The following is a 27,295-nucleotide window of genomic DNA, read 5'->3' on the forward strand; positions in this document are numbered from 1 at the left end:
AATAAATAAAACAATTAATATTTATTTACAGCAGGAGTACGTAGCACTTATTATATTTTTGGAAGGACCACTTGACTAATTCTTAATCGTTGGATATAAAATTAAAAAATCTTAGGGCCGTTTTATTCGAACAAATTTAAAGTTGTTTTAAATTTAAATGAGATTGCTTGTGGATTTATTTATAGTTTTTTTTTAATTTTTTTTAATTATTGCAGCCTTACATAAACATATTATTTTCTACGAGGCAAAATTCCAATTACAAAACGATTAATGAGATTTCCTTGGACATTAAAAGGGTAGACATTAAGGGTTGTAATAAGTACGCGCCGTAATTAAGGGCTACGACATGGGTTTTAGCAATTAAGACCCAAATATAATTATGGCTATCTCAATAAAAACATTAGATATCATTTGACTATTTTCGTTTATGACGAAATAATCGCCTATTTTCCGTTCATGTAAGTAGTTCATATTCATAATTTGTTTACAACTGAAATAGCCGTTTTGCTGGTTCGCTTTATAAAAATTCTATGTTTATTTACGACAACTGAAGGATTAATTATTAGGTGTCGCAAGGTTTTCAACCAGGCAGCGCACGTGTTAAACTTGAATCAATAGCCGCGTATCTATCTACTATAGAGGCAGCCTCGGGCCGAGCGGCTGCCTCGCTCCGAGGCCGAGCAAGTGGAGGCGCTGCGACACGAGGCAAATCCGTCGCCGCGAGCCGATCCACTGTCGATTTATTTGCCGTGCTCAAAGGAGCCTCAGTCCGAGCAGTGCATTTGATGGAGACGGAATAAACTGGCTCGCACGTTATGGATCATAATGAGGTCTGTCGCCTCGGTTTGATTAGCAACGTGCCTCGAGCCCATGCGTCAAACTGAGTCTGTTTGCTTCAAGTCGAGGCAGCTCGATCTGAGGCTGCTCTAATGGATACGCGGTTAAAGTTTCCTTGGCATTGGCAATCACAAAAAAAATCCAAAACAACACCGACCCTTATTGACTAGCATCAGGTATCACTTTGGTACTGGGTTTAATCCTCCTTGTCACCCCAAATACTGTCGCCGTTGACTTCAGTGGTGGCTGGAGCGAGGTATTTCTGGATGGCTGGGAGCTTGTAGACGTAGACAGAGAGGATAGAGCCGGCGCAGGCGCCGATCCAGTAGACCACGGCGTGCTCGAGCAGCGTGTGACCGTCGCAGCCAGCCTTCAAAGATGTGGCAAGAACCGGGTTGAAGTAACCTCCGGAGTAGTCGAAGGCTGCAAAGAGAAAGATCAGTTGAAGTGGTAGGGAATCCTTGGCGTAAGTAGTACTACATGTTGTAAATCAATCCGGAATATTTTAATTTGTGCCTTTGGCTCGTTCGACTAAATCTCCCAATTAATGTAAAGGATGGACTGATTAATTCTTCATCATTCTCCAGTATCTGGCCAAGCGTGGGCATACAAGCCGCGCGATGTATTCACGATATTTACAGAAAACATGTTCTTGTCTGTATTTAAGTACTTTGCCCTAGTCAATTTTTTTTAATGCAATAATATTGATGGTGACAAAATGTTTCAAATATTGGTTTAAAATATAGCGTTAAAGACGTGGCATAGTAATCTTCATTGAAAATTACTAGTTAAACATCTTTGTACATACGCACATTCATTCGGATTTAGTCAAATACTTGATTCATTTTATTACCAATACAAAAATGATTGGGTAAAATAGGTACCCTTAAAGACGGAAACATAACTCATTAAATATCTAAGGAGCGTATAAATATGTAGTCTTCCGAACTCATATATTGTGCGTACTTATCTATGTGATGATGAAACTAGCAACGAATTCTAATACGAATGGCGTTCAATGTCTGTATGCTTATATGTACTTATATAGTACGGTTAAGTCAACAAGGCACATGGTAAAAAGTTCAAATATATCATTAAAAATGTGATATGGGCTTTATTGTCTATTCATAAGGGACAAACCTAAGAGCAAAATTGATAGCCCAATTTTTATGAACTGAGAACAATTTTCCTGCTACTCGACTGTGACCGGCGACCGCGACTCACGACCGCGACCGCCTTATTGTCTGATGCGCGGGCGCTCACGATTGCATTTACTATCTCTTTCTACCCTCATCCTAAACCATGTGATAGAAAATAGTGGTGAAAACGATTCTGATTCCGAGTGCGTTAGACAATAAGGACTTGGATCGCGTTACCTACTGACTGCTTAGCAGGTATGAATAAATATGAAGCACTGACGGATGCAAGCGATCGCCGCGTCGCGCGACTAAGTTCATACTAAGTAGCGGGTCGCGGTCGTGTGTCGCGGTTGCCGGCATAGGAATGATACCGCTGCTGTCACACTTACACTCCGCGTGCTGTGGTGAGGTGACAGAGTAGCAAGAAAACTGCTTTCAGTTCAAGGACAGGGACTCCGCAAATAAAACGTCTGATTTCCCATGCAAGTTTCCCATCCGTACCTAATGTTCTTTTGTCATTGTTTTTCTATGTGCCTTATAAACCGCCGTACTGCACCGACATGAAGCGTGACCAACCATGCATTTACTATTTACAATTAAAGCATGAAGATGGCGTTAGTGGACATTTAATTTTGGAAACAATGTACCTTTTCCTAAATGCACTTTGCAAAAGATGGACACGCTTAGGTCCGCATTGGCACTTAAATTGTCCTGATAGCGGTAGACGAATACCGTGTGCCTAGTCAGGACACCTGCAATATGAGAACTGAGATGAGTGCGGTGGGAATGGGGATGCTTTCTTTATGACCTGTTCAAATCTAAGCTCTTGGTCATTCAGCAACACGCGTAATCCTGAGAAATAATCTCATGACCAGGCAATAGTGAATAGATTATTACACAACAATTGATTTGTTATTTTTTGACATTCTCTTAAAATTATTATATTTGACCAATTTAACATTGCAATGGCATTGAATTATGAAATGTTAAGCAAATTATATTTATTTTCACAGGACTACCTACATCAATTAATTCCAATGACATATAGTAATATTGTATTGATTCATTGATTAGTTTGTAAGATGTCACTAATTACATAAAGATTTTACTGACAAAGAAGGCTAAGCCTCTTCTGATATGTTTAAGTATTTATCACTACGTAACTATTTGATGCATTTGTCAACCATCTACTAGTGAGAAAGTCCCCTGTTACTATGTAATCGAGAAACTTGTTTTGAAAACTCTCCGACATAAACTCTCACCCCTGCAAATTTTACTTTAGCGGTACAATGATTCAATGTATTAAATTGGTGGTGGTACAATGATTATTTTATTTAAAACATTGATGTTCTGGTGGCTTCAAATTTAAACAACCATTGACCGTATTTTACGCAATGTTCATAGCACTAAGCCCTATAAGCGCTGAAGAAGTTAAAACATTAACTTCCCTGATCCAATTTCTCTTAAGTTAATTGCAGTTTCGAGTTAGTCGAATGGTGTGGGTTAATGCGACATAAAAGTAAATTTGTTTCGAGGGTAGTCATGTGGACTGTGCGCAGTGACGCGGTGGAGATTTGCTTTATGTCTGGCAATAGGTTGAAATTTGTTTTAAGCGTGATGTTGGCAGCGGTGGGATTGAGTATTCAATAATTTGAAATGTGAATGTATTTGTTTCTGTACCACGGATGAGTACCATATTTATTAACATAATTATATTCAGCAAAGTATTAAGTAGTTGGTGTGTTATTGGTACATTGTACTCGGCCACATACGTACTGTGCCACATCATCATGTCAGCCGAAAGACGTCCACTGCTGGACATAGGCCTCCCCCAAGGCTCTCCACTCAGACCGGTCTCGTGCTTTCCGCATCCAACGCAATCCCGCGATCTTATTCAGGTCGTCGCTCCATCTTGTTGGAGGCCTTGACAGCTCGTCTCCCGGTCCGCGGACGCCGTTCGAGAACCTACCTACGACCCCATCGGCCATCAGTCCTGCGAGCAATGTGCCCCGCCCACTGCCACTTCAGTTTCGCAATTCTTCGGGCTATGTCGGTAACCTTAGTTCTACTGCGGATATCATCATTTCTGATTCTATCCCGCAGAGAAACCCCGAGCATAGACCTTTCCATAGCCCTTTGAGTGACTTTGACTTTGACTCATTTTGAGTCGCCGTATGTGACACAAACTGGACTTTTGTATAAAACCAAATGCAGCAGAAATTACGCGACCGAAAATACGCGGCTCACGACTCAAAAAATGACGCTCGTCTGGCTTCACCTTTATGTTCACGTTGTTAATAAAGTGTTGTTGTTATAAAACTTTCTCAAAAAGTTTGTTCGTTTCATTTTCGACTGCGATGTCCAAGAAATTATTTGATTTATGGTAACAAAAAAAGAATACACTTCGATGACTCTTTATACACTACATACAAAATAGTACCTAAGCAGTAGGTACAGTTACAAGGTAAGCAATAGTCGGCCTTATCGCTTTAGAGAGATCACAGAAGATTTTCAGAGAGAGTGGCGAGGGACACTTTGAGACAATATTCATTAGGCTCAGTTTTATTCACCATAAGCACCTACCTGTAATTTTGTTTGTAAATATGAGTCGAAAATGAAATTCACTAAGTTTTTGGGAAAGCTCATAAATTAAAAACAAAAGCATGATGATGTTTTAAAGAAGCGAGATTTTGATCACACTTATTTTACTTATATCAACAGTTGTAGAGAAAATAAATCGGCCACTAGCATAGATTAGTCACTCTGGCAGCTCTTCACTCTCTCACCAGCAACTTTAGCCATAAATAGCTCGTCTACAGACTTACCGGCAACGACGAGTGAGGTTCCGATGAAGGAGTCAATGGCGGACGCGAATCGAGGGTTGAGGACCCCGAGACTCTTGGAGGCGAGGCGACAGAGGCAGGTGGCTATGCCCTCCACCACTGCTCCATAGAGAACTGGCACCTAGAATCGAGGACGATGTCTTAATTAGGTACTCATTGTAGTCTTAAGACCTTAACCCGTGTGGTGTCGGGTTGGAATTACACCTCTCTATTTCATCCGTGGATGTCGTAAGAGGCGACTGAGGATATAGGTTATGGTATACCGTAGGCGACAGGCTAGCAATCTGTCACTATTGTACTATTTTTGTCAAACGTAAAACCTAAAATTGCTAAATGTGGCTCTCCGAAGCGGTAACGTTTCGTGTGCTCTGCCTACCCCATTTGGGAATACAGGCGTGATGTTTGTATGTGTAAGACATAAACTAGTTGTAAACACTATATTGCACAAAAACAAGGAATGAAACTGGAGTTTTGTTTGTAGTTTTCTGGTTACGTACGTACTTTTGGCTTTCTTGCTACAGCGCTACCAAAAGTGCAAAGAAGACCGGTTCAAAGGTAAGAGTTTGTTGTTGTAGTTCTTTGATTTGGACCTCCGCAAAATGACGTAGGTATGAATTAACTAACTTCTTGTTGCGTATCTTTTCCTTTGGGGGCATCCATTAATTACGAGGGGTATTCAGGGGGATGGAGTCGAGCCTAATCTCATGTAATCTCACATGGGGGCGGCAAATATCACGTAATTATTATTCTACAAAAACAAAGTAAAATTACCTAAATGAATCTTGTTTGAATGAATGAATGATTTATTTATTTTGAAAAACATCACCACAATATTACAGTAATTTACAAAGCCTGTCTAAGAAACAAAGGTACTTAAAGTGAATTTATTGTTGACATTATGAAATGCAAAGACGCTGATTTTCAGTGAATCCATTTGGACAACCACGAGACATAAAGGTATCGTGAACGTGAACTGTGGCTGACTCTTTTAGTAATTTATACTTAGCTTTTTGCGACATCTCACATGAGATTTGTACCTATGTGGCATAAAAACTTTTTAGTCTTGTAAACCTAAAATTGTTACTGGTCGTCAAGACGCATAAATACCTTTTATATAAAAAAGTTTTATTGTTCTACTGTTAAAAGAAAATAAACACTTCACTAATTGTTATAAAATTATCAGGGATCGTAAAATACAAGAAAAATAGATTGAAATGACGTATGACAATTATGACAATAAATTTTCAATTAAATTTTTACGAACCCTGAAAATAATAATATGGGAGGGGAGTTGGTTATTGTAGGAGAGAATCGAACCAAATGTCATGACATGTCACAGCAAAAATTGGCAAAATCGCCCGATATACAGTGTGTATTTTTGATACTACCTCAAACTGTAACCAGACGAAGATTTAAGTGCTGTGAACCGATATCAAAACAAATTGTTAATTTAGAATTAACTAGCAGTGCGTAATTTTTGAAATATTTTCGAGCAGCAATGTAATGCGTACAATAATTTGATACGAGAGAGAAGCGTTCTGTTCTGTGACAGCTGTCACGTCAACAAGTGCGACGTTTTGAATAAAAACAAAGTAGTATCACGTAGTGACACATTGCGTGCTAATTAATTTTGTAAGGAAAATAATAAGTCTAAATTTTTTACTAAAACATAATAAAATGTGATTTTTAGGGCCTTCACTAACACCCTTCAAGTTTGAGGTAGTATCAAAAATACACACTATATTTTTTATTTAGTTATCTGTCATTTATTTCAAGACAACAAAGAAGTCCACAATTGTGTTTGTTATTCTTAGGTAACCTACGACGTTAGTATACAATAAATAATTGTGATTTTTTGTCCTTTGAGCAAACTTCCACATTATAGGACAATCGAACTTATTAGCTATCATCCTTAAAATGAGCATGCTACCAATGAGTCACTTTTTTGCGCCAGACAGTGTCAAAACCAGGGGTGGGGAAACTTTTTCCTTCGCGTGCCAATATACCTACTCGTATACTAACGAAATATAATGGCGGGCCAAGTTGTTGCATTTTGCTATGTTATTTACTGAAATAAAAATATTGATATGTATTTTCTGAAACACTCATTTATTGTGCAATATTTTTGATGTTCGCTCATCTCGCACGCGCTCGCGAAACAATGCGTGATTGTTGTATGCAAGCTGGCCATTGCCAATGAGAATAAAATTTCTAACAATACGAAATCTTCTCTTGATTTTTGTTTGATGGTCGCGGGCCGGATTTCAAGCCTTCGCGGGCCGGAGATGGCCCGCGGGCCGCAGTTTCCCCATCCCTGGTCAAAACCATCAGTGCAGACTTCGACAAACATAGGAGACGAAGCACTGAAGAAACGTGGCAGCCGTAAATACTCAGCGGCACAAAATTTGGCCCACCCTTCATACAAAATTACCGATTCTGCATTCTAAAAAATGAATCGACGTCCCGTAACAAAAGTATGTACCCTAACGGACTCTGGTTCTTGCATCTAAGGTAAATGCAGACTTGTCTGTGTCGGGAGTTGCTGTGGCACCGCTCGTTGAAACCGGGAGGCCCTTGCCTTCTCGATTCGCATTTGGGTGCTGAGGCCGTAATGCCTAACGTTTCTGATGCTCGCGATCGCAATCAAATGACAGATTTCGCATACAAAAACTGTCACTTGATTGCGCCAGAAACGTTAGGCAATACGGCCTCTGATTAGTACACGAAAACTCAAACAAATTAGTATTAACCCGAGCGAAACTGTTCTTGTCTTGTTCATTTTTAGAGTCAGAATCTTCCCTTTCTCCTCAACCCCTTTATAAATATCAATCCGACCGTCTGACTAGACGGTCTGTCTGTTTCTTTTTATCAGGAAGTCGTGGAGGTGGAGGAAGTACTCAGAGCGGTCTTTTGTTAGCATAAAGTAGAGTTTATCAGTTCACGCGATCAATAGATGCATCATTATTAAAAAACCGATTGAAAAAACCGTAAAAATGTCATACTCGTACTTTGTTATAAATTTGATTTTGAGATTTTAAGTACCTAAGTATTTCATTTGAAGCAGTCATCACAAGCTAAATCATGCTTCACTCAAAAATTTTGCAAATAACTATTGATATTACCTGTAAATCAGCCTTGCAGTCCTCAAAAGCCTTGTCCTTATGTGTTTCTGCGATCTCGAGAGCCCAGTACATCTGGACGTACTTAAAGACCAGCAATCCACCGGCGAGCTCTGCCCAGGTCTTCAGTAACGCCTTCCGGATGTCACCCTTGCCTGGAGACAAATAGATCATCATTATCATTATCATCATCATCATCATCATCGCGGCCTAATGTACAGTCAAGGACTATACATGAGCAACTATGGAACCTTTTCAAAAATGAAGTCATTACGATTTTCCTTGTTAATTATTGCGTTGTCACTTCATGAACTGAAGTCCCTGATCGTACGTCTCCGAATGAGAGAGCTTGGCCCGTAGCTCCTACGCAGGCCCAATGCTGATTGGGAACTAAGATGCCACTCAGGTCCAGGTAGGGTTATTTTCTATTTGTTGCATGAAACTAAGGAAGCGTGAAGAAAAATCAGGCGAAATGAATCAGTTCTAATACCTAGTACCATACCGCTAATGGAAGTATGTAGGTAACTACCCCACCTATGGGAACTGTCAGTAGCTAGAAAAGCTATTAGAATGTCGTTGTTATTCCTGTAAGTGTAGATAAAAGAAATGAAAGTTGAATGCGGAAAATGCCGAGATATTGAACTTTTTGTTGGTTAGGTTGGTTAGGTTATGTCATCCGATATTGCTGGAGGCTTGCTGAGTCCTCTTTTTAAGTGAGGTCTGAGACCAGGATACCATAAACAAAATGAGATCTTACCTTCAATAATATCCTCAATGTGGGTGTAGGGGCACGCGGTGGCCTCCCCCCAGTTAAGCGACCACCAGATCGTGAGTGCGAACAGGAATATAGCATACGTGCCTACGCCAAAATTGTCCGCAACTGTAATAAAATAAAATATGTCGTTAATTATTTATGATAGTTGACTATAACCTCATTCATTGGTTTAGTTGGGATCTCAGTTTGAACCCGTACCCGCCCACTTGACTCATAGTCTCTTATAGATGTCAGTATTAATTTCACTTCTATCCTTTCTTATTTTTTTGTAAATGCTTACAGTTGTCTGTGTATTTCTGCGTACTTTACTCTCGATATTTCGGTGGCGGTAGCACCCAAAGAACTAGCTTTGTAAAAATTGTCAACATTGTCCGTTTTTGTATTTCTTGTGTATCTGTTTTAATTTGTATTGTGAAAAAAAGAAAGTGCCAATCAAATGAACAATCATGTAACAGCTAGTGCTCGGTCTAGAGAGCGGAAACTTATATTCAAAGTTTACCGTATCTCCTGTCAGAATACTCCGATCACAGACGAAGTGCAGTTATCCCAAGTGGGTGTAATATATTCATAAATTGCAGATGGACTGGTTGATTCGAACCAAGAATTGTTTTCAGTTTATTCAGCGCGCTTCCGTTCGTCTAGAGAACATAAATAAGTAATGGAGTTTGGAGAGTTCAGTTTGCTTTGGCGTTTGAGGTAAACACTTGTGTTGTTTAAAAATACTTTTTTATGAACACGGCTGACTGCAGTTACTATTTAAACAAACATAGTCACGTAATGCAGGTGCTGTATTCGAGGATTTGAATACGGAGTTGTCTATTAGATTTATATAATGGATTTAGTTAGCCTGCTATCTGTATCCATGTATATCCAAGAGTCTGTAACTTATTAATATATTCGCAAATATGCTTTAAAATAAGTTTTGCTCAAGTGTAATTGTATTAAATTTACTTAAGAAGTTTATTTGCGTTCTGTAGAGGGATTACTGGTTAATTAATTGGCTATGTAAAGATCCAAAAGTGAATTAGCAGCTGTTTACCTCAAACAAGATAAAATTCAAGCAATTAAGTAGTCTCGGACGAATTTTCTAATCATATTTAAAAGTAAATTTTGGGAGATTAATTTAAATTGAATAATAATAGTTACACGTATTTTCTTCGGGTTATTGTTAAAGCTTCTTGGTTATATTATCAGTATTAACAAGAACCATATATACGTGGTCCTTGGTATTAAGCACCCTGTCCATTTTAGATACAGTGCATGTTTTACACAGGGCGGAATTTTGAGAGTGATATAAAATTAGAGTTTCAAACTCAGTTAATGCTGAAGAATATATTGAAATTAGTCTGCTTGTATGTAAGTTGTTGTTTAAAAATTTGCGGAACATTTTTCGGCCATACGAGTATTCTCTGGTATTCGATTGAGCTGAAATTTAGCATACCTACTCATGTACCTAAGTTTACTTGGTGACAGTACAGCAATCTGTATCTGCAAGAAGGAAATCCTCAATAGTGAATGACATCGATTTGAAACATAGTATACGGATACGTAATTTGAATGACAATCATGTGCAAAAAAAGCGCAGTCATTAAAAAAAGTTTATTTTTTAACAAAAAAACAGTTCTTCATATACCTATGTATTACATGAGTTGTTTTTCAAAACTTGCTGGCCATAGACGCTACGGTCCAACGTATAGACAACGTATAGGTACAGTCACCACAGCGGAGCGTGCAAAAATATCTGACACGTACTACCGTCCCTAGAAATAGAGTCGTATCAGATATTTATGCACGCTTGTTGTGTCAGATATTGGTGCTGGTGACTGTACTGGAGGTATACCTGCGTGAGTACACTGGAGCGTGAGTGGAAATAAACCTGTGCAGTTTTGAAACCTACGCAAATTCGAATCTCACTTGCTTCTACTTGACCTGCGTAGGCAAACCTGTGGCCCTAATGTCTGACGCTGTGACGTTCGCGAAATCACGATTTCTTTCTAACCTCAACTTATACCATGGGACAGAAGTAAGTATTGAAAACGATTGTGATTCCAAGTATGACAATAAGGCGTCTTCACATATGAGTATCTACTCTGGTGGACTGTTATGTGTAAGGCCGTTTTAAAACATTTCTCTTCTTTGTCCCTGACTGGTTTCGTAACTACGAAAGGTGACTCGGTAGTTGATGATCTAGTCAGATGCTATTTAGGCTTCGTTGATGGCGAGAGATAGTAAACACCACCCACGCTTGTCCCGGAAGCCTTCTGAATTTAGTAAGGCATCCTGTCCTCTTGTTCTCCACTGCTCAATTAAATTATGTATTGCTCAGCTAGTTGAGCAGAAGGGTATAAAGTAAGTAGATTATACAGGATGCAATTTTGAACGTGATCCAAAATTAGTGTTTCCAGTTTATTTAATGCTGGACAATATAATGCATTAACTGATTGTTGAAATTAGTCAGATAAAATTTGCGGTTTCAATATAACAGATTCGTGATTTAATAAAAGGTATGGAAACCGCAAATTTTAAAGTTAATGCATTATATTGTCCAGCATTAACTGAGCTAGGAACACTAATTTTGGATCGTTCACAATTACACCCTGTGTTACAATACACTTAAGCCTCGTATTCATGTAAACATTTTGTTGAGCTACATTGCTGAATCAACGTGTTGCTGAGTTTTCGCTCACCAAGTGGCAACACGGCAACATGACTCAGCTCAGCAACACGTTGATTCAACAATGTAGCTCAGCAAAATGTTTACGATGAATATGAGGCTTTAAATTTTTCCTCCTTTGTTTCGCACGAGCTCTTACCAACAATCAGTTCGAAGCAGCACCCGCATAGTTCGGCAGCGGCGATCGCCTCTTCCAGCAGCACTCGCACGAAGGACTCCTTGACTAGCTTCTGCACCAGGCGTCGCGCGCAGTGAGCCAGCAACGACGTGAGTAGGATAAATAGTGTCGACACTACCAAGGGGGCGAAGGTTACTTTGTTTATCTAAAAAAAAGTTAAAGATAATGTAGGGTGGTTTTAATTAAGGTGGTTCGATTTCTTAATTTATTTATCTATTTGTACAACAAGGTTCAAGCATGTTTGCGTAAATAGTTTAGTTGCCACTGCCGTGTTGTTATTAATCCACATAAAAGTATTTTTTAAAATAATACCTAATAATATCTTGAGACAAATCACACCAATGAGGGCTATCGTTTTTTGTCTCATTAGATGGCGCACTGTTGCGTGAGGTTTTTAAGTATGGCTTTCAAAGTCTGTTATTACGGGCGTGAAAACAAAGTTTAGATTAAAATCATATTTAATACACCTTAAAACCGTACCATAAAAATGTCGAGCATGCCACAGTGTTGCATAGTCCCCGTTTTGTTCGGAAAAAAGGGAGGACAAAGGTTTCCGAAAGACAAAACTGTCTCAAAACACAGACATTCATTGTCCCGGAACGCATATTTGTCATAATTAATTTCAGATATTACAAAATATTCACACAATTATTCTAATTATAAATAAACCCTCGTAGCTCACTCAAAAACTATGAGATTTGACATTTCGGAGACCTCACGCTACACTAGCGCCTCTAGTGGCGAATTCATTCGCGATAGCCCTCATTGACGTAGCCCCAAACTAAGCAAAGCTTATACTATGGATGCTAGACTATAGACATAGATACATATACAAGGTGTTAATTAAATAAATGAAAACCAGAATGTAGTTTGCTCAGAAACGAGAGTAGAATCAATTACATTATGTTTGTGTTATAAAATACCTTTTTTTATTGCGCCCAGTCTAAAAGTTACGACTGCGACTGGCGCCAATTAAATATTTAGTGGTGTTGCATACTATTTTGATAACTTAATAATGGCCGTTTTGCTGTCAATGTGTGAAGCGTAGAGTTAGAAATGCAGTAGAATTACTCCTAGCAAAACACACGAATATCTCTCAAAATAATAAAGGCATTTAAAAATACATGCAATCAACTGACTTAAAATTAAAAATATTTTTGGGGTGTCTGAGGTTTTCAGTTATTTAATTAAATTAACACCTTTATAGATAAATATAAGTACACTTAAATACATACAAACATCCAAGACTCAAGTATGTACAAGCATTCGTATTCATCACACAAAATATTTGCTCTCACGGGGATCGAACACGCAACCTTCGCAGTCAGTCACTAAAAACTTAGCTATAATCATCTTAAAACACCTGAAACTTAGTAAGATATCCATACTAATATTATAAATGCGAAAGTGTGTTTGTGTGTTTGTCCGTCTTTCACGCCGTAACGGAGCGACGGATCGACGTGATTTTTGTCATAGAGATAGTTTATGGGCCCGAGAGTGACATAGGCTACTTTTTATCCCAGAAAAATGCACAGTTCCCGAGGGAACAGCGTGCGATAACGATAACCGAATACCACGCGGGCGGAGCCGCGGGTAAAAGCTAGTTACTTTATAATCACAGATCACACATCTGTTGTCTGGTTTTATAAAATATCCATATTTTCATCAATTGTTGTCGCTTTTCACCGAAATAGCATTAAAAAATAAGCTTTCCAAGAAGCTTTTCCAGAAAACCGTTAGTAGTCGTAAGAAAGTCAGTAAAAAGACAAGTGTTATTGAACTCTTTTGTTCCAACCGATTCGCTACTAAATTGGGAGAACATTTGAAAGTCATAGATGTACGGAATGGGAATATATTCCCATATATAATGTTATTTATTACCCGCTATCGCGTTTTATCGCTATACTCGTGAATATATTTTCCATTTTGCAGAACATGAATTCATTTTTAAATGATGTTAGATAACATAAACAGGGCATGATTATTGTAATGAACAGTTGTTGAAGTAAATAGACGGTGTTAGAAACATAGAAATAACGTGCCAATGGGGCTATCGCGGATGAATATCGCCACTAGAGGCGCTAGTGTAGCGTGAGGTCTCCGAAATGTCAAATCTCATAGTTTTTGGGTGAGCTACGCGGGTTTATTTATAATTAGAATAATTTTGTGAATATTTTGCAATATCTGAAATTAATTATGGCAAATATGCGTTCCGGGGCAATGAATGTCTGTGTTTTGAGACAGTTTTGTCTTTCGGAAACCTTCGTCCTCCCTTTTTTCCGAACAAAACGGGGACTATGCAACACTGTGACATGCTCGAAATTTTTATGGTACGGTTTTAAGGTGTATTAAATATGATTTTAATCTAAACTTTGTTTTCACGCCCGTAATAACAGACTTTGAAAGCCATACTTAAAAACCTCACGCAACAGTGCGCCATCTAGTGAGACAAAAAACGATAGCCCTCATTTCATTATACACTTCCTCCTTCATTTCGAAAAAAGGCTTTGTTTGACCCAGCTCCATGCCATGCCGTTGCACGTGGGAGTTTCTATGTTTTCTTTTACCTAGGAGCTAAGGCGACAGGTCTACGCGGACACTGTTATGTATTTTTATTGTTTTTAATTTTTTTGCCGTTTTTTTTGCATTGTATATTTTTAGGTAGTCTACGAGTAAATGAAAACTAGGGTTGGTTGCAAGGCCGATATCATAGAGCAGCCATTTCCACCATTTTGGACCCCCGTCGCAAAAAGAGAGGTGTTATAAGTTTGACCGCTATGTGTCTCTGTGTGTGTGTCTGTCATCATGTCTGTCTGTGGCACCGTAGCTCTTAAACGGGTGAACCGGTTGAATGCGGTTTATTTATTTGAAAACGGGTTTCCTAGCGATGGTTTTATCAAAATCGTTTCAGCCGTTTTTGAGATATTCAACTTTGAATTGACAATGTCAGGGGTTGTCAATGATATTTTTAAGGACGCTGTTTCTAAAACCATGCCCATCTAATAACAATTTAAGGCATTATCATAACAATATTGCCGTCTAGGTTGCCAAAACAGACAGACAGTCAAAGCAAATGAAGTAAGTTCCCTGGACTAAATCAAACTGAACTATGTTTAAAGCTCCAAGTAGGTAGCTTTAGATTCTAGCGTCTTAGTAAACACAATGCTATCTCGGTGATTTGTCGAAAACTCCCAAGTTCCTTGTCTTGTTTGTAGCTTTACATAAAAGGTACTTATCTTAGAAATGTTCTGAAATATTTGAACAGGAAATTTGACTACCGTTGTAAGACAAATCCTCAGAATTTTCTTGGTAAAATAAGTTTTTGTTAAAAAATATCATTTTTAATACAAGGTTGTATATCTTACTGTGCCATTTGTTGACTGTAGGTACTTGCATCATCACATAATGTCTACCAAATTCAGTCGATCCGACTACTGGAAGTGGGTTAAATTAGGCGTCCAAGATTTGACCCGTTAACACAGCTTCATATTTTAAGTTTAGTGAAGTGTTTAATAGAGAAAGCTAGGCAAAAATTATGAACTTCTTGTTCAAATCTCGATGTGTAAAAAATGTTAATATATGCGCATTGTCATTTACAATCGTCTTCCAGATAGTTTGAGGATGCTGAATGGTAATGCTTTTAGACGATGCCTCACAACCTGGCTCTTAGATGAGTGTTTTTATAGCGTTCAAATGTATCTCGACAATTGACATAATTTGTATGATTTTTGTTGTTTATTCTAAGGACCCCCTCTATTTCTTACTGTATTGTCATTATATTATTATTATTGAAAATTAGGAATATTTCATGGCATTCTTAATAATAAAAAATTGTAACTGTACATACTCTCAATAATTTGCACGCCTGCATGCAGGCTGAATACATTAGATAAGAAACTATAACATAACATCTTTGTAACTTGTGTTCTAGCAAATAAACATTTCTGATTTCTGATTTCAGCAATTTTAAATGCTGAAATAAATAACAAAATTTGAAAATATAGTGCCATCCTGTGTGCGCTACCCTTTATACTTAAAAAGCAAGGACTTTGGTCTCAACCCAAAAAATCCTTCTACCTACTCTATTTACCGCGTTGTCAAATCACCCCACTACCACAGTAATTCCTATTTTATTTTTAACCCCCGACGGAAAAAAGGGGGGTGTATAAGTTTGACCGCTATGTGTGTCTGTGTGGACCGATTTGAATACGGCTTTTTATTTGAAATCAGGTTTTCTAGCGATGGTTTTCTAGACATGTTTCATCAAAATCGGTTTAGCCGTTTTTGAGATATTGAACTTAGAAGTAACAAAGTCGGGGGTTGTCCAACTTTTTGTTTGTTAGGTTATTTAATTTACCCCTGAAAATTGTAGTAAGTTTTTATTTACTCTTAAAATCAAGTACTAATAAATAGTGCGACTGTTCCGTTGCGTTTGTACCAACTTAACTGTGTCTGACTTAGATTATTTAAGACTCTGACGACGATGAACATCATGGCACGAACTCAAATACTCGTAGTTGCTAGAACGATTTCCGAGCAAAAGTAAACACGTCCATTAAAATGCTTAATCATTATGAATTTAAAATAGCATCCTAAAAAATCATCGCTGCAGAGCACTACTTTTAAAACTTGTTTCAAACATCTAGAGATAAATCTAGTTCAAGAAATGTAGGCTAAGTTAAAAAATAGAATCGAATCTCTTCCAGCGATGACATCCAACTTCTCGTGGAACTTTGAAGATAGTCGAAAGATTTTATCCGTTATCAGGAAATAGAGATAGTAACATTTTTCAGTTGAGTTGTTTACAGAAGAGCAGAGATGCATTGGACTTGAAGTTAAATTAAAAACTATCATTCAAAGTATTTGATTCCTGCCACACCGTAGAACATATAATAATAAATAAATAAATATCACGGGACAATTCACACCAATTGACCCAAAGTAAGCTTAGCAAAGCTTGTGTTATGGGTACTAAGCACGGATAAATATAATTATATAGATAGATGCATACTTAAATACATATTAAACACCCAAGCCCCGACACGGGAATCGAACCCGGGACCTCAAGCTTCGTAGTCAGGTTCTCTAACCACTAGGCCATCTAATATCATATACTCGTAGTAGAACACTCTCGCAGAAAGTTTCTTATGAGTTCCCTTCTCAAGCAATGCGATGGTGGCATGTCTATTTTATGTGAAAAGGTTCCACGGCGGAGTCCCAATTCAGTTGGTTCGGTAGTCTGTACTGACTCTGACATTTTTTAGCCACCTCAATTGACTATTTATTGAATTCCAGCCATATGTTAATTTTGGCAGCTCAGAATGTAACGAAGATAACTTCTTAAAATTGGATTATTTTAGAGAAAAAACGTAGCCCATTGACAGTGAATGTGGCAAAAATCTGAAAGCATCGATCGTGGAAGTAAATACAGACGGTAATATAGAAATAGAAATTCCTTTTTTTATTTCTTCTGTTGTTTTTAATCAATTTTACACCATTTATTTTTATATGAGCTTTTATATGAGTTTTCTGGGTAAAAATAGTAGGAGGGAGTAATAGGGCGAGGGTGGTATATTGAATTCAGAATGTAGCGAAGGATCCTACAATAGAATCATGAGCGTGAAGGGATTGTTGACCTGTTAATGCCCAAGATGAAAATAATTTTGCTCCCAAGTGACTCATACAACTTTTCACACCGAGTATGACGAAAATTGAATTAAAACAATTCTAAATATAATTAAAGAGCAACCAGCATAGAAAATGGCATGGTTTAACAATTATCAACTTTAAAAAAATGCATTTGTAAAAACACACTTAGAAAAGCACTTTGAATAGAAAAGTTTCACTTTGATCCCTCTTGTCAGGGAACAAAAGTTACTTTTCTGAATGATAGGTGTGAAAAAAATATTCTACTTTGTTCGTCAGTTGATTATCACAATATTATTGGACATAAGTATATTTTTTCTTTTGTTAATTGGATTTTTTATTGCACTAGCTTCTGACTGTGTCACATACTTTCACAGAAAATAATTTAACTTCTTTCCCGTGTTCCATCGCCGACGTAGCCTTATTGTCGCCTGCAGAATAACGATTGACTTATTCCCTCATAAATAAGTCAGCAAGCGATCTCCCGACGATATACAATGTGTTAAGCTTATACGCTAGTGGGAGGATTATTTGTAATTTCAAAATAAGTCTCCGGCCACTTTTCATGGATTGATGTAGGTACATGGAGCGATGGATGATTTATTTATTTATTAAGTAAAACAAAATTTACACAGTATTACAGCTGTAAGCCAATTGACTGTAAAATTCAATTATTGTATACAGCTAAATACTTTCTCCACTTCCATCCATCGCCTCAGAAAAACTCAGACAAAGTTCGACTTGAAAAAAGGTCAGATTCAGGTGCTGATGACAGAAGGGAGTTAAGACACGTTTTACGATGCGACACAGTACGAGTCTTTGGTACTGCAAGCAGACTATGGTTACGTGGTCTGAGAAGATTTTTTGGGGAAAATGGGACTGCCAATCTTACGAGCATCGTCACCAAATCAGAACAATCTGAATTGCCTCGCAAGATGTCACACGCCATTGTCAACAAGAAGACATTGACCAAGAAGAAATTTTGTGGGGTACAACACAACAGAGGATAGTATCCATACATTTTTTGTAAATGAACCTTAAGAAGGCTTTTTGCACTTTTCCAAGAAGCAAATCGTAACTACACTCATAAGGGTTCCATACAACAGCACCCGCCTCGAGTTTACTTCCCACCAGAGCAATATATACTCGTAGTAATTTGATTGCACTGGCGTCATGGAACTCCCGCGCGTTCCTCATAACGAAGCCCAATCTTTTAAAACAGTCGGCGGCTATGTTCTTGATACGGTCATGGAACGTAAGACGGGTATCGAACAGAACACCTAGGTCCTTCATGATAAGACCTTATGCTTGCCCCATCCGAATCAGTACCACCATCTTATTCGCTAATATTTCCACTAAAATTAGGTATTCTATCTTAGCCAGAGGGCTAAATTAAAGCTGTCAAGAGTGTAGCTACTTGGAAGAGAGAATTCTGCTACAAATTAATGCAAAGTTTGACATTAACCACGTGAAGTTGACAAATCTTGTCCGTACGGCTTGGTAGTGTTTGCGACAGTTGAACGTTTGTAAGGTGACACCGAAATGAAGAACACACGGGAGGAAAGAACAAACGTGACCAGTATGTTTTTACTATGTCGCCGAAAAATTAGGACAGAATCTCGTGACTAGTAAGCTTCAAATTACTCCCGCCTGCGACTTGTTGTATGTTGAGTTACTATGCACGCGTTGCCAATCCGGAAAGATCGCTTTTATGACCTTTTGAAGTGTCATGTTGTATCTGTTATCTCTGAAACTATAGTTTTGTTGATGAATCTGATTCGAGTGGATTGGCAGTGTTTGCACCAATTGAACGAATGTTGACACAGAAATGAGGAAAGTACGGAAGAGTAAAACGGACAGGGCAGTTGGATTTTAACATCTTCAATACTCGTATAAAAAGTTATAGTATTAAAATAATATGTTTAGTGAGATTTCAAAAGTTTATACTGAAACGAAAAAAGTTTGTAATGATTATTAAGTACGATAAATTTATTTCAAACGTATATTTAAACAATAAATGGCCATAAACGGTGCAGGTGCCACAAACGGTACTTCTGCTCTACTACTTGTGCTATATTCGCTCTAGTAAGAGTGTTTTTACACTATCCGATCCTAAATTCCGAAAATATCGATTCATCTTCGGAGCAAGTAAAATAACTGTATTATGAGTCTCGTTTTCAGATCAGTTTTAATTTATTTGGTTCGTAATCATACCAGTGATCGTATCGTTCAAAAAACGCTCTAAGACTGTAAACCAACCGTGTGCCCGTCCGGTACTTGCTCCCGTATGCCACACCACATTCCACAACCGACGAGCATCCGTCCGGATCTATTCCAGAGCGCCGCCGGAACGTACTCTCAATTGTTCCGGATCCGACTTACGTGTTTGCGTCCAGCATTTCAAAGGGTTCCGTTGAACGCGATTCAGAGATTATTGCACGATGCACAAGGGATACTTTATAAATGCAATATCTTTATTCCTTTGCCATCCTCTGTATAATCAGTAAGCAATGTGGCACCACTATAACTCGATTTATTTACGGTCGTGGCGTTAGTGATGACAATATGGTATGGTAAAGGTTTTGTATACTAACTCTCTCTTTCTTCGGATCGACTAAAAAAGTGATGCAGATCACTGACCTACAACTGTAGGTACGATACGGTACTGCGATATGAGCTACTGACATCAAACTCTGATCCTATTGCTATCTTCTTAAGTTCTTACTCACCGTCCCAAAGCAAAGGTCATCATTAGAGGTATATTCGGGATCTCTCGACCAATCAGAATCCCTCCCTGTCACCGCCATTCACATGCAACCGTTATTTATAATATGGAACAGATTTGAAAATAAAACCTTAAATAAAACAAATTATTACTGTGACAATTCACGCAAGGTTATCTAACTGCTTACTATGTTTATGGCTGAGAACTGCCAAAGTCTATAGTTATGGCTGCCAAGCTGGTAACAAAACAAATCGCATTTGTCATACTCATACAATGCAATTGGACTCACAATAATGATTGTCAGGTGGCACGTGGGTATTTGACGTACTATTCTGTGGCTATGCTCTATAATTGAAACGTTTAGGTAATTAACTAAATGTAAACAAAACAACGTCAATTGGTGTCTTAAATATTGAAATTCCCCCATTAAACTATCTAAACATTTCCATTTCTGTATTGAAATACACTAGTCTAGTTTGTATTACAATGATAGATAATTAAAATGTTTTTTCATCACACTTGCTCGTAAACAGTGTCGTAACATGCAGACTACCTTGCTTGCCAAATCTCGGCTTAATGTGCTTGTCATGAAAGTTGAGTCGTTTACATTCATGAAGCCAAGGTCGGTAAATGAGTTTGTTACTGCATGGTGTGCAGGAGCGCGGTGTCGGCACGTCGGGCACATGCACATGCTGTGGGGGAAGGGAGCTGGCGCTCAGAGCGTAGTCAGCGGTATCGGCAATTATTGGTACAAATATACTACTCGCAAATATGATGAAAAACATTGTATGTCGCACGGGCGGTACTAGAATTACGAACATCGACTCATTAAACAGTCTTCGACTTCGGGCTTCTAATAGACTCTCGTTCATAATTCTTGTTTACCGCCTTAAGACACAATGTACTAAAAATCCTTGAATGTGCCAAATCTGGCAGTTGAAGTTTGTTTACATTTAGTTAATTACCTAACCAAACCAAGTATAGGTACCGCTCAGGGAGAGGGGTTAGGTACCTACTACGAAATTCGAAAATCAAAGCTCGTATCTTACAGTCCCTCTCACTCTCGTATTAAATAATATAAATGTCAGCGGGACGGCAAGATACGAAGTTCGAATTTTGCACTTCGTAGTAAAAGGCCTGGCGCTCGCGATCGCATTCACCATCTTTTTCTATCATCGTCTTACACCGTGTGACAGAAAGAAGTGGTGGAAACAACTGATTCCGAGTGCGTTAGACAATAATGACTCAGCACTGAAGATGTGAATAGATTACCTCCTTTATTTATACACAATAGGACAACTTCAGTCAAGTTTACAAATAAAATTCAGATACGTAAAATAAAAATCTTAGGACAATAATAATTACTTATTGTTAATTGATCTAGGCCTTATATTTAGGCTCAAACCAAAAAAATACTTCTCCTATTGTATACTAATCAACGGATAAACACATTATATAACATACCTTATTATTATTCAAAACTCGGATATTCCCAGGAAAGGTCTAAGTACATCTCTAGTTAAGAAGGTGTAAGACTGTCAATAAATTTTAATTATCTGGCTCCAGTGGAGTGGTACAGGTTTTATGAGTCTATCAGTCAGTAGACCAATTACAGTATGAATTATTAGTCTCAATCGGAAAATTGATTATGGACGCAATCCTATGATAACTCACAGCATAAGGTTTACAAGAAAAAAAACACTGCGTATAAAGGAATTACATAAGTAGGTACTTACAGTTTTTTTCAATTTCAAAAATTGTTTTTTCACCTCAGCACCTCAAACAGGCAGGTTTTACTATGAGAAATCAGTGAGCAAAATCGCATTTTGCTCACTCCGTGAGACAAAGTATCTTTTTTTTTTTAATGCTGAAGATAGTGTTGGGTCTACTCACTGAATTCCAAATATTTGAACTTCACTTTGATCTGTCACTTTCACTTCAACACGAAAACAGCGAAAGATAGGATCAAATGAGTTGATTACAATTTATGTTATTAAAAATACATCGATACCTAAAAAATTACATGACAACGAAATATTTCCAAAATGTAAATTTTCCGGTTCTTTTAATAAAGTATGCAACCTCGTTGCACGAAAGCAGCTTCTCTTCTTTTCTTTTTTTGAATAATTCCGTATACTGCCCCTACAGTTGGAATAAATATTTGTCAAATTGAATGAATTTGTAACAAATCTATTTATGTTTATGTAACGGAAATCTAAAAAAAAACCTATTTAAAGGTTTAATAACATTTATAATACATTATACGTTTATTGTTCAAACTTTTTAATGACCCAAAGATGAGGCTTTTGCAGTATTAAAAATAAGTATAACATATGTATCAAGAAGTTCTAAGTCCAAATTACAATGCATGTTATGAGTTATGAGATTTGTATTGTACCTACTTACTGGACACTTTTTCGTTCCGAATTCAAAACCTCTCTATTTACCGCTTTTCAACAATATTGGGCATTCTTAACTTTCTGGTGACTTTTCAAAGATGTAATCGAGACTGTTCGTATGATTTTTGAGTAAGAGTTTTAAATGTGATTATATTTGTTTCTTAATAATCGGATTATATTTAAAAAATGGTGTTTGTTTTGTAAACAGGTAGGTTTATGTGGTTTTATTCTTATGTTACATTTAAATTATGTTCTCGCTGCTGAGGTGAAAAATTGTATGTGTCACACGAGACCAAAGTTTTTTTGCATCTCGTGTGTTTGAATCCCTTGCTGCTCTCAGGATTCTAACCTAGAATCACTCGCTTACGCTCGTGATTCAATTATAGAATCCTTCGCTTACTCGGGATTCAAAATCAACACTCGAAACAAAAAACAACTTTGCTCACTTGTTGCACAAATAACTATTGTACCCTAACCAAATTACAGCTTTTTAAAAGTCATTGAGCTAAGCCGTCTACTGACTACAGACTGACAGACCGATTAACTAAGCGAAACTAGGATTATTATTAGATAGCGAAACGGGACCCTATAAAGGAATGTAAAACGAATCCCAGATCCCTTTAGTAATCTGCCAGTTTTATTATTTTCTCTGTTGTTTAAAATATTGGCGAGGAGCCAGAGACGTAAACGACGGGATGAAAATCTTGATTCCTGATTGTTATGTAATATTAACATCAAAAGAGGATAATAACGGTAATCTCAGTTTTGTCTCGGATCTCATATTTGTTTACGAGGTTTTTATTAAACATTAAACGTACGATCATACAAAACAATGGGTTTATGTAGTAAATGTTTGTATATTTTACTAGACTTAAAGATCCAAACGGAGCATAATGGTTTCCCACCGGGAAACGTCTGATCTCATAAATCGAAATAAAAGTAGCTTCCATCAACATCATCTTGATGGGTGGCGGTTATCCCCCGTGTGGTTTAATCGTTTCTAAAATACAAAACTGAGACATGGATGCACAGAAAAACCAGAAAAAGAGACCAGCACTGGGAATCGAACTCAGGTCCTCAGCAATCCGTGCTGCGTGCTATAACCCCTACACCACTGCTGGACAGAAATCTAGACACGAATTTTTCCTATGCATACATATCTCAGGTTGCTTATTTCTACTATGCTACTTAAGTAGCTGCACTAGCGACATCTAGTTTCGTCGACAAACATTACACTCTTTCGGAACCAACCGCTCACCCAGACAAGAGATGTCGCTACTAAACAATCAAATTATGAATGGTTTTTTGGAGTCTTTGGTATTTTTTATTTCAACTCCAAATTTGTTACTTTTACGGGTATCCCGTGAAAACATATCGGAAATACAAACTGAGACATGGATGCCCAGAAAGACCAGAAAAAGAGACCAGCACTGGGAATCGAACCCAGGTCCTCAGCAATCCGTGCTGCGTGCTATAACCCCTACACCACTGCTGGACAGGAATCTAGACACGAATTTTTCCTATGCATAATCGTTAATCGTTTCTTTTTACCCCGCACATGCAATTTAAGGAACAGTTTGGCGGCCGAAGTTTTTCCAACTCACTACAATATACCTTCAAAAAGCTAATGTACCATTTCTTGCAAGGCCGGCAACGCTTGCAGTCCTGATGGTGCTGCAGTGTGCCGGCTACGGTTAATAAATAAATAAATAAGTATCACGGGACAATTCACACCAATTGACCTAGTCCCAAAGTAAGCTTAGCAAAGCTTGTGTTATGGGTACTAAGCAACGGATAAATATAATTATATAGATAGATACATACTTAAATACATATTAAACACCCAAGACCCGAGAACAAACATTCGTATTTTTCATACAAATATCTGCCCCGACGCGGGAATCGAACCCGGGACCTCAAGCTTCGTAGTCAGGTTCTCTAACTAGGCCATCTGGTCGTCTAATTATCACTTAATTAACAGTACCTGGGTACCGAGCTTTGCTCGGGCTAAAACTCAGTAATAAGCCTTTTCCCAGAGATAAGAACAAGTTAGATCGATTTGTCATCCCCAAAAACCCCCACATGCCAAATTTCATCGAAACCGTTGGAGTCGTTTCATTGTCAATTTGTCAGTTTAGGTTATAGATAGTTATTTTATGCATCTGATAACACACAACTTTAAAACATTTTGATTGTGTTTGTGACAAAACACGTATATTAAAATATGTGTAAACCATCGTCTTTGTGGGTAGGTACCGTGTTTGAGCAAATAAATAACTGATTTATACTGATTACTCAAACAAAAATATATAGCTTTAACTGCAACTGAAGTATCGACTGTAAAGTACTAGGTACTCGACGTCTTGAATTAGAACTGTAATTTTTTGCTAATTAGTCAATAAATGTGACGGTCAGTACTTAATGTAGAACCAACTACTTACTAAATGTCAAAATCATCCCACAAAATAAACAAATAATTGATCAAAACCGTTCATACATGCGTGAGCATTTAATTAGTATGCATACTGAGTCTGAGACGCACACGGAAGATCTTTTTCCCATTGCCTTGGCCAAAACACAATAAGCATGAGTAACTAGTCAAATACGGAACCCTAAAAATATAAGGACCACTTGAGATTTATCGGTAAAACGAAACGCAAAATACGTTTGCGTTTTTATCAACGTTTGCGTTTACGTTTGGTATTTACCAACATTTAATTGAACGAAAAGAATTTGTATTGTGTTAAGTATGTTGATGATGGAAATGACTTTATGTATTAGTATTTTCGTTTTACCAACGAATTTCCCGTGGCACCACAGCGTGGCCCCTAATTTCTGTTGGGTAGTATATTTGTAATATTTGATCAAAAACCTTTTTTATTCACAACATAATTTGAGCTACCGTTTTCTGTTACACCACTGTCGAAATTCCCTAAAAGCCATTCTAAAAATCAATCCCTAAAAATGTCTCCTGAAATTTTTGTGAAACAATGTGTAGCTGTGTAGGTATTGTTAAAAAACCACCTACCTATATAATTTCGGAGTAATATTTTGTCAACATGAGTTAAGAAGATGGTCGTTTATTCTTCCTTCATTTGTAAATTAAAGATTTTTTTCATTGGTATTTTCTCAGACGGAATATAAAAAATTAGAAAGAGGTACCTGTGACCTTTTACTGACTTTCTCAGTGAATCAATAACTAGGAATAAATGTGGATTATCAGAGTAATGACTTACCTTAACAACTACTTTTAAAAATATCCCCAGGACATCTATCGTGAACTTCATTTTGATTTATTCCGGCTTCACCTTGAGAAGTCGTTATAAATTTCACTTGGTTTTCACTTCACTGACTGAAAATTAAAAAGAAACCAATTAAAAATAATCACTGAGTTTTAAAGTACTGTTACGCGGGCATTTTGTAATCGAAACTAAATGAGACCGGACTAAAATTCAAGATCATACGAAATCTATTTTTAACTCACTGCTTATTCAGTAGACTTACCATTTTAGAAGTCCTGGAGCGAAAATACTATTTCACAAATCATAAATCGCGTGTCACGTTTGGAAAAGTCGGTTTCGAGAAAAAATATAATATGTACTACGTTTGGTTTTAGTAGAGAGACGGGTGGGTGTGCGTGTGAGCATTGTAGCGAGGCCGAGCGAAGGCGATCTTAATTTAGAAGCGTACGACACAGAACTACGGATCGTATCTCCCTGGGATACCATTTTATACTTTCAAGCGATGTGGAAATAGAAAAATACAAGCCACCCCATGTGCCACCACATGTGCGACACTCAGTGTCGCCGAAAAAAGAACAAAAATGTTGTTAACATGTACCCTGTGTAACGCATATGGCGGCAAAGAATAATAATATGTAATGGCGTAGGGTAAGGACTATGTATTTGGAAAAATATTACCTATTTTACAAATTGTCCTACATATATGTTTTGTTTCATCGTAGGATGAAATTGTTTCATCCTACACAGCTTCACTAAAGAAATTTCAGTAGACACGAGAGGTTTTATAATATAAAATCAACCTTACACATATTATAAGTAAGTTATGTCCCACAGCTTTGATTTCGTGCTGATGATGCTGAGATAAAAAATTGGCTAGATGCACCTTTATGATCCCCAAGGAATGTCTGCCAAATTTCAAGTGTCTATAGCTCAAGTAGTTTGGGCTGTGCGTTGACTAGCAGTCAGTCAGTCTGTCATTCAGTAACATTACCTACTCTTACTCATTTATAGGTATAGATAGATAGTTGTAATAGTAAAATTATATTATGCTTTATCTTTTTTAAGGAAGTGGTATTATGCATGTGTATTTTTTTCACTCAAAAAATATGTGAATGCTGACGTTTTGACTCTACCAACACCAATGTCAACTAGTCATACAAACAGAAATAAAATGTTTATTTAAACATTTTTGCTTCTTTGCTTTTTAGTAGAAAGTAGATACCCTTACCTACCTCGATGGACCGCTGTTGTTACTGTTATCTTGCAGGTATTGTGTTGGGATTGTTGTTTGTATATAGGTAATACCGATGTTTTTGTTGTAAAAATTTACGAGCATAAAATTTAATAAATAACTATAAACTATATTTTAACTATATTTTGCAGGTGGTAGGACCTTGTGCAAGGTCTGTCCGGATTGCTACCACCATCTTGCTCGCTAATCCTGCCGTGAAGCAGCAGTGCTTGCACTGTTGTGTTTCGGCGTGGTAAGACAGCCGGTGAAATTACTGGCACTTGATTGGTATCCCATCTTAGGCCTCCAGGTAGGCAACGCATCTGCAATACCCCTGGTGTTGCAGATGGTTATGGGTGGTCGTGATCGCTTACCATCAGGAGACCCACTTGCTCGTTTTCCATCCAGTCGAAAAAAAAATAACCTAAATACTCATATTTTTTTGTAATTCTGTTTCCAAATAATCTTTGCCTCGCTGCATGGGAGC

The 27,295-nt window shown here is 37.6% G+C and overlaps 1 protein-coding gene across 3 annotated transcripts; it reads right to left on the minus strand.

Moving 5' to 3' along the window:
- Positions 1-26,154, minus strand: AQP (aquaporin). 3 transcript variants are annotated; one of them, XM_074105353.1, is made up of 8 exons: positions 25,836-26,154; positions 25,572-25,687; positions 11,527-11,710; positions 8,696-8,818; positions 7,942-8,093; positions 4,802-4,940; positions 2,624-2,728; positions 1-1,260 (listed from the first exon to the last, which is right to left on the minus strand). In XM_074105353.1, exons 2-8 carry the CDS (start codon positions 25,620-25,622, stop codon positions 1,034-1,036), a joined length of 981 nt encoding a protein of 326 aa, XP_073961454.1. In that variant the 5' UTR covers positions 25,623-25,687; positions 25,836-26,154; the 3' UTR covers positions 1-1,033. The 3 variants fall into 3 exon arrangements, with proteins under 3 accessions (XP_073961454.1, XP_073961453.1, XP_073961455.1); XM_074105352.1 differs by having other exon boundaries at positions 25,840-26,150; XM_074105354.1 differs by lacking the exon at positions 2,624-2,728 and having other exon boundaries at positions 25,840-26,048.
- Positions 26,155-27,295: the final 1,141 nt, after the last annotated feature.

The sequence above is a fragment of the Choristoneura fumiferana genome, chromosome 23 (assembly GCF_025370935.1).
Source record: "Choristoneura fumiferana chromosome 23, NRCan_CFum_1, whole genome shotgun sequence".
In the NCBI taxonomy this organism is placed as follows: Eukaryota; Metazoa; Arthropoda; class Insecta; order Lepidoptera; family Tortricidae; genus Choristoneura; species Choristoneura fumiferana.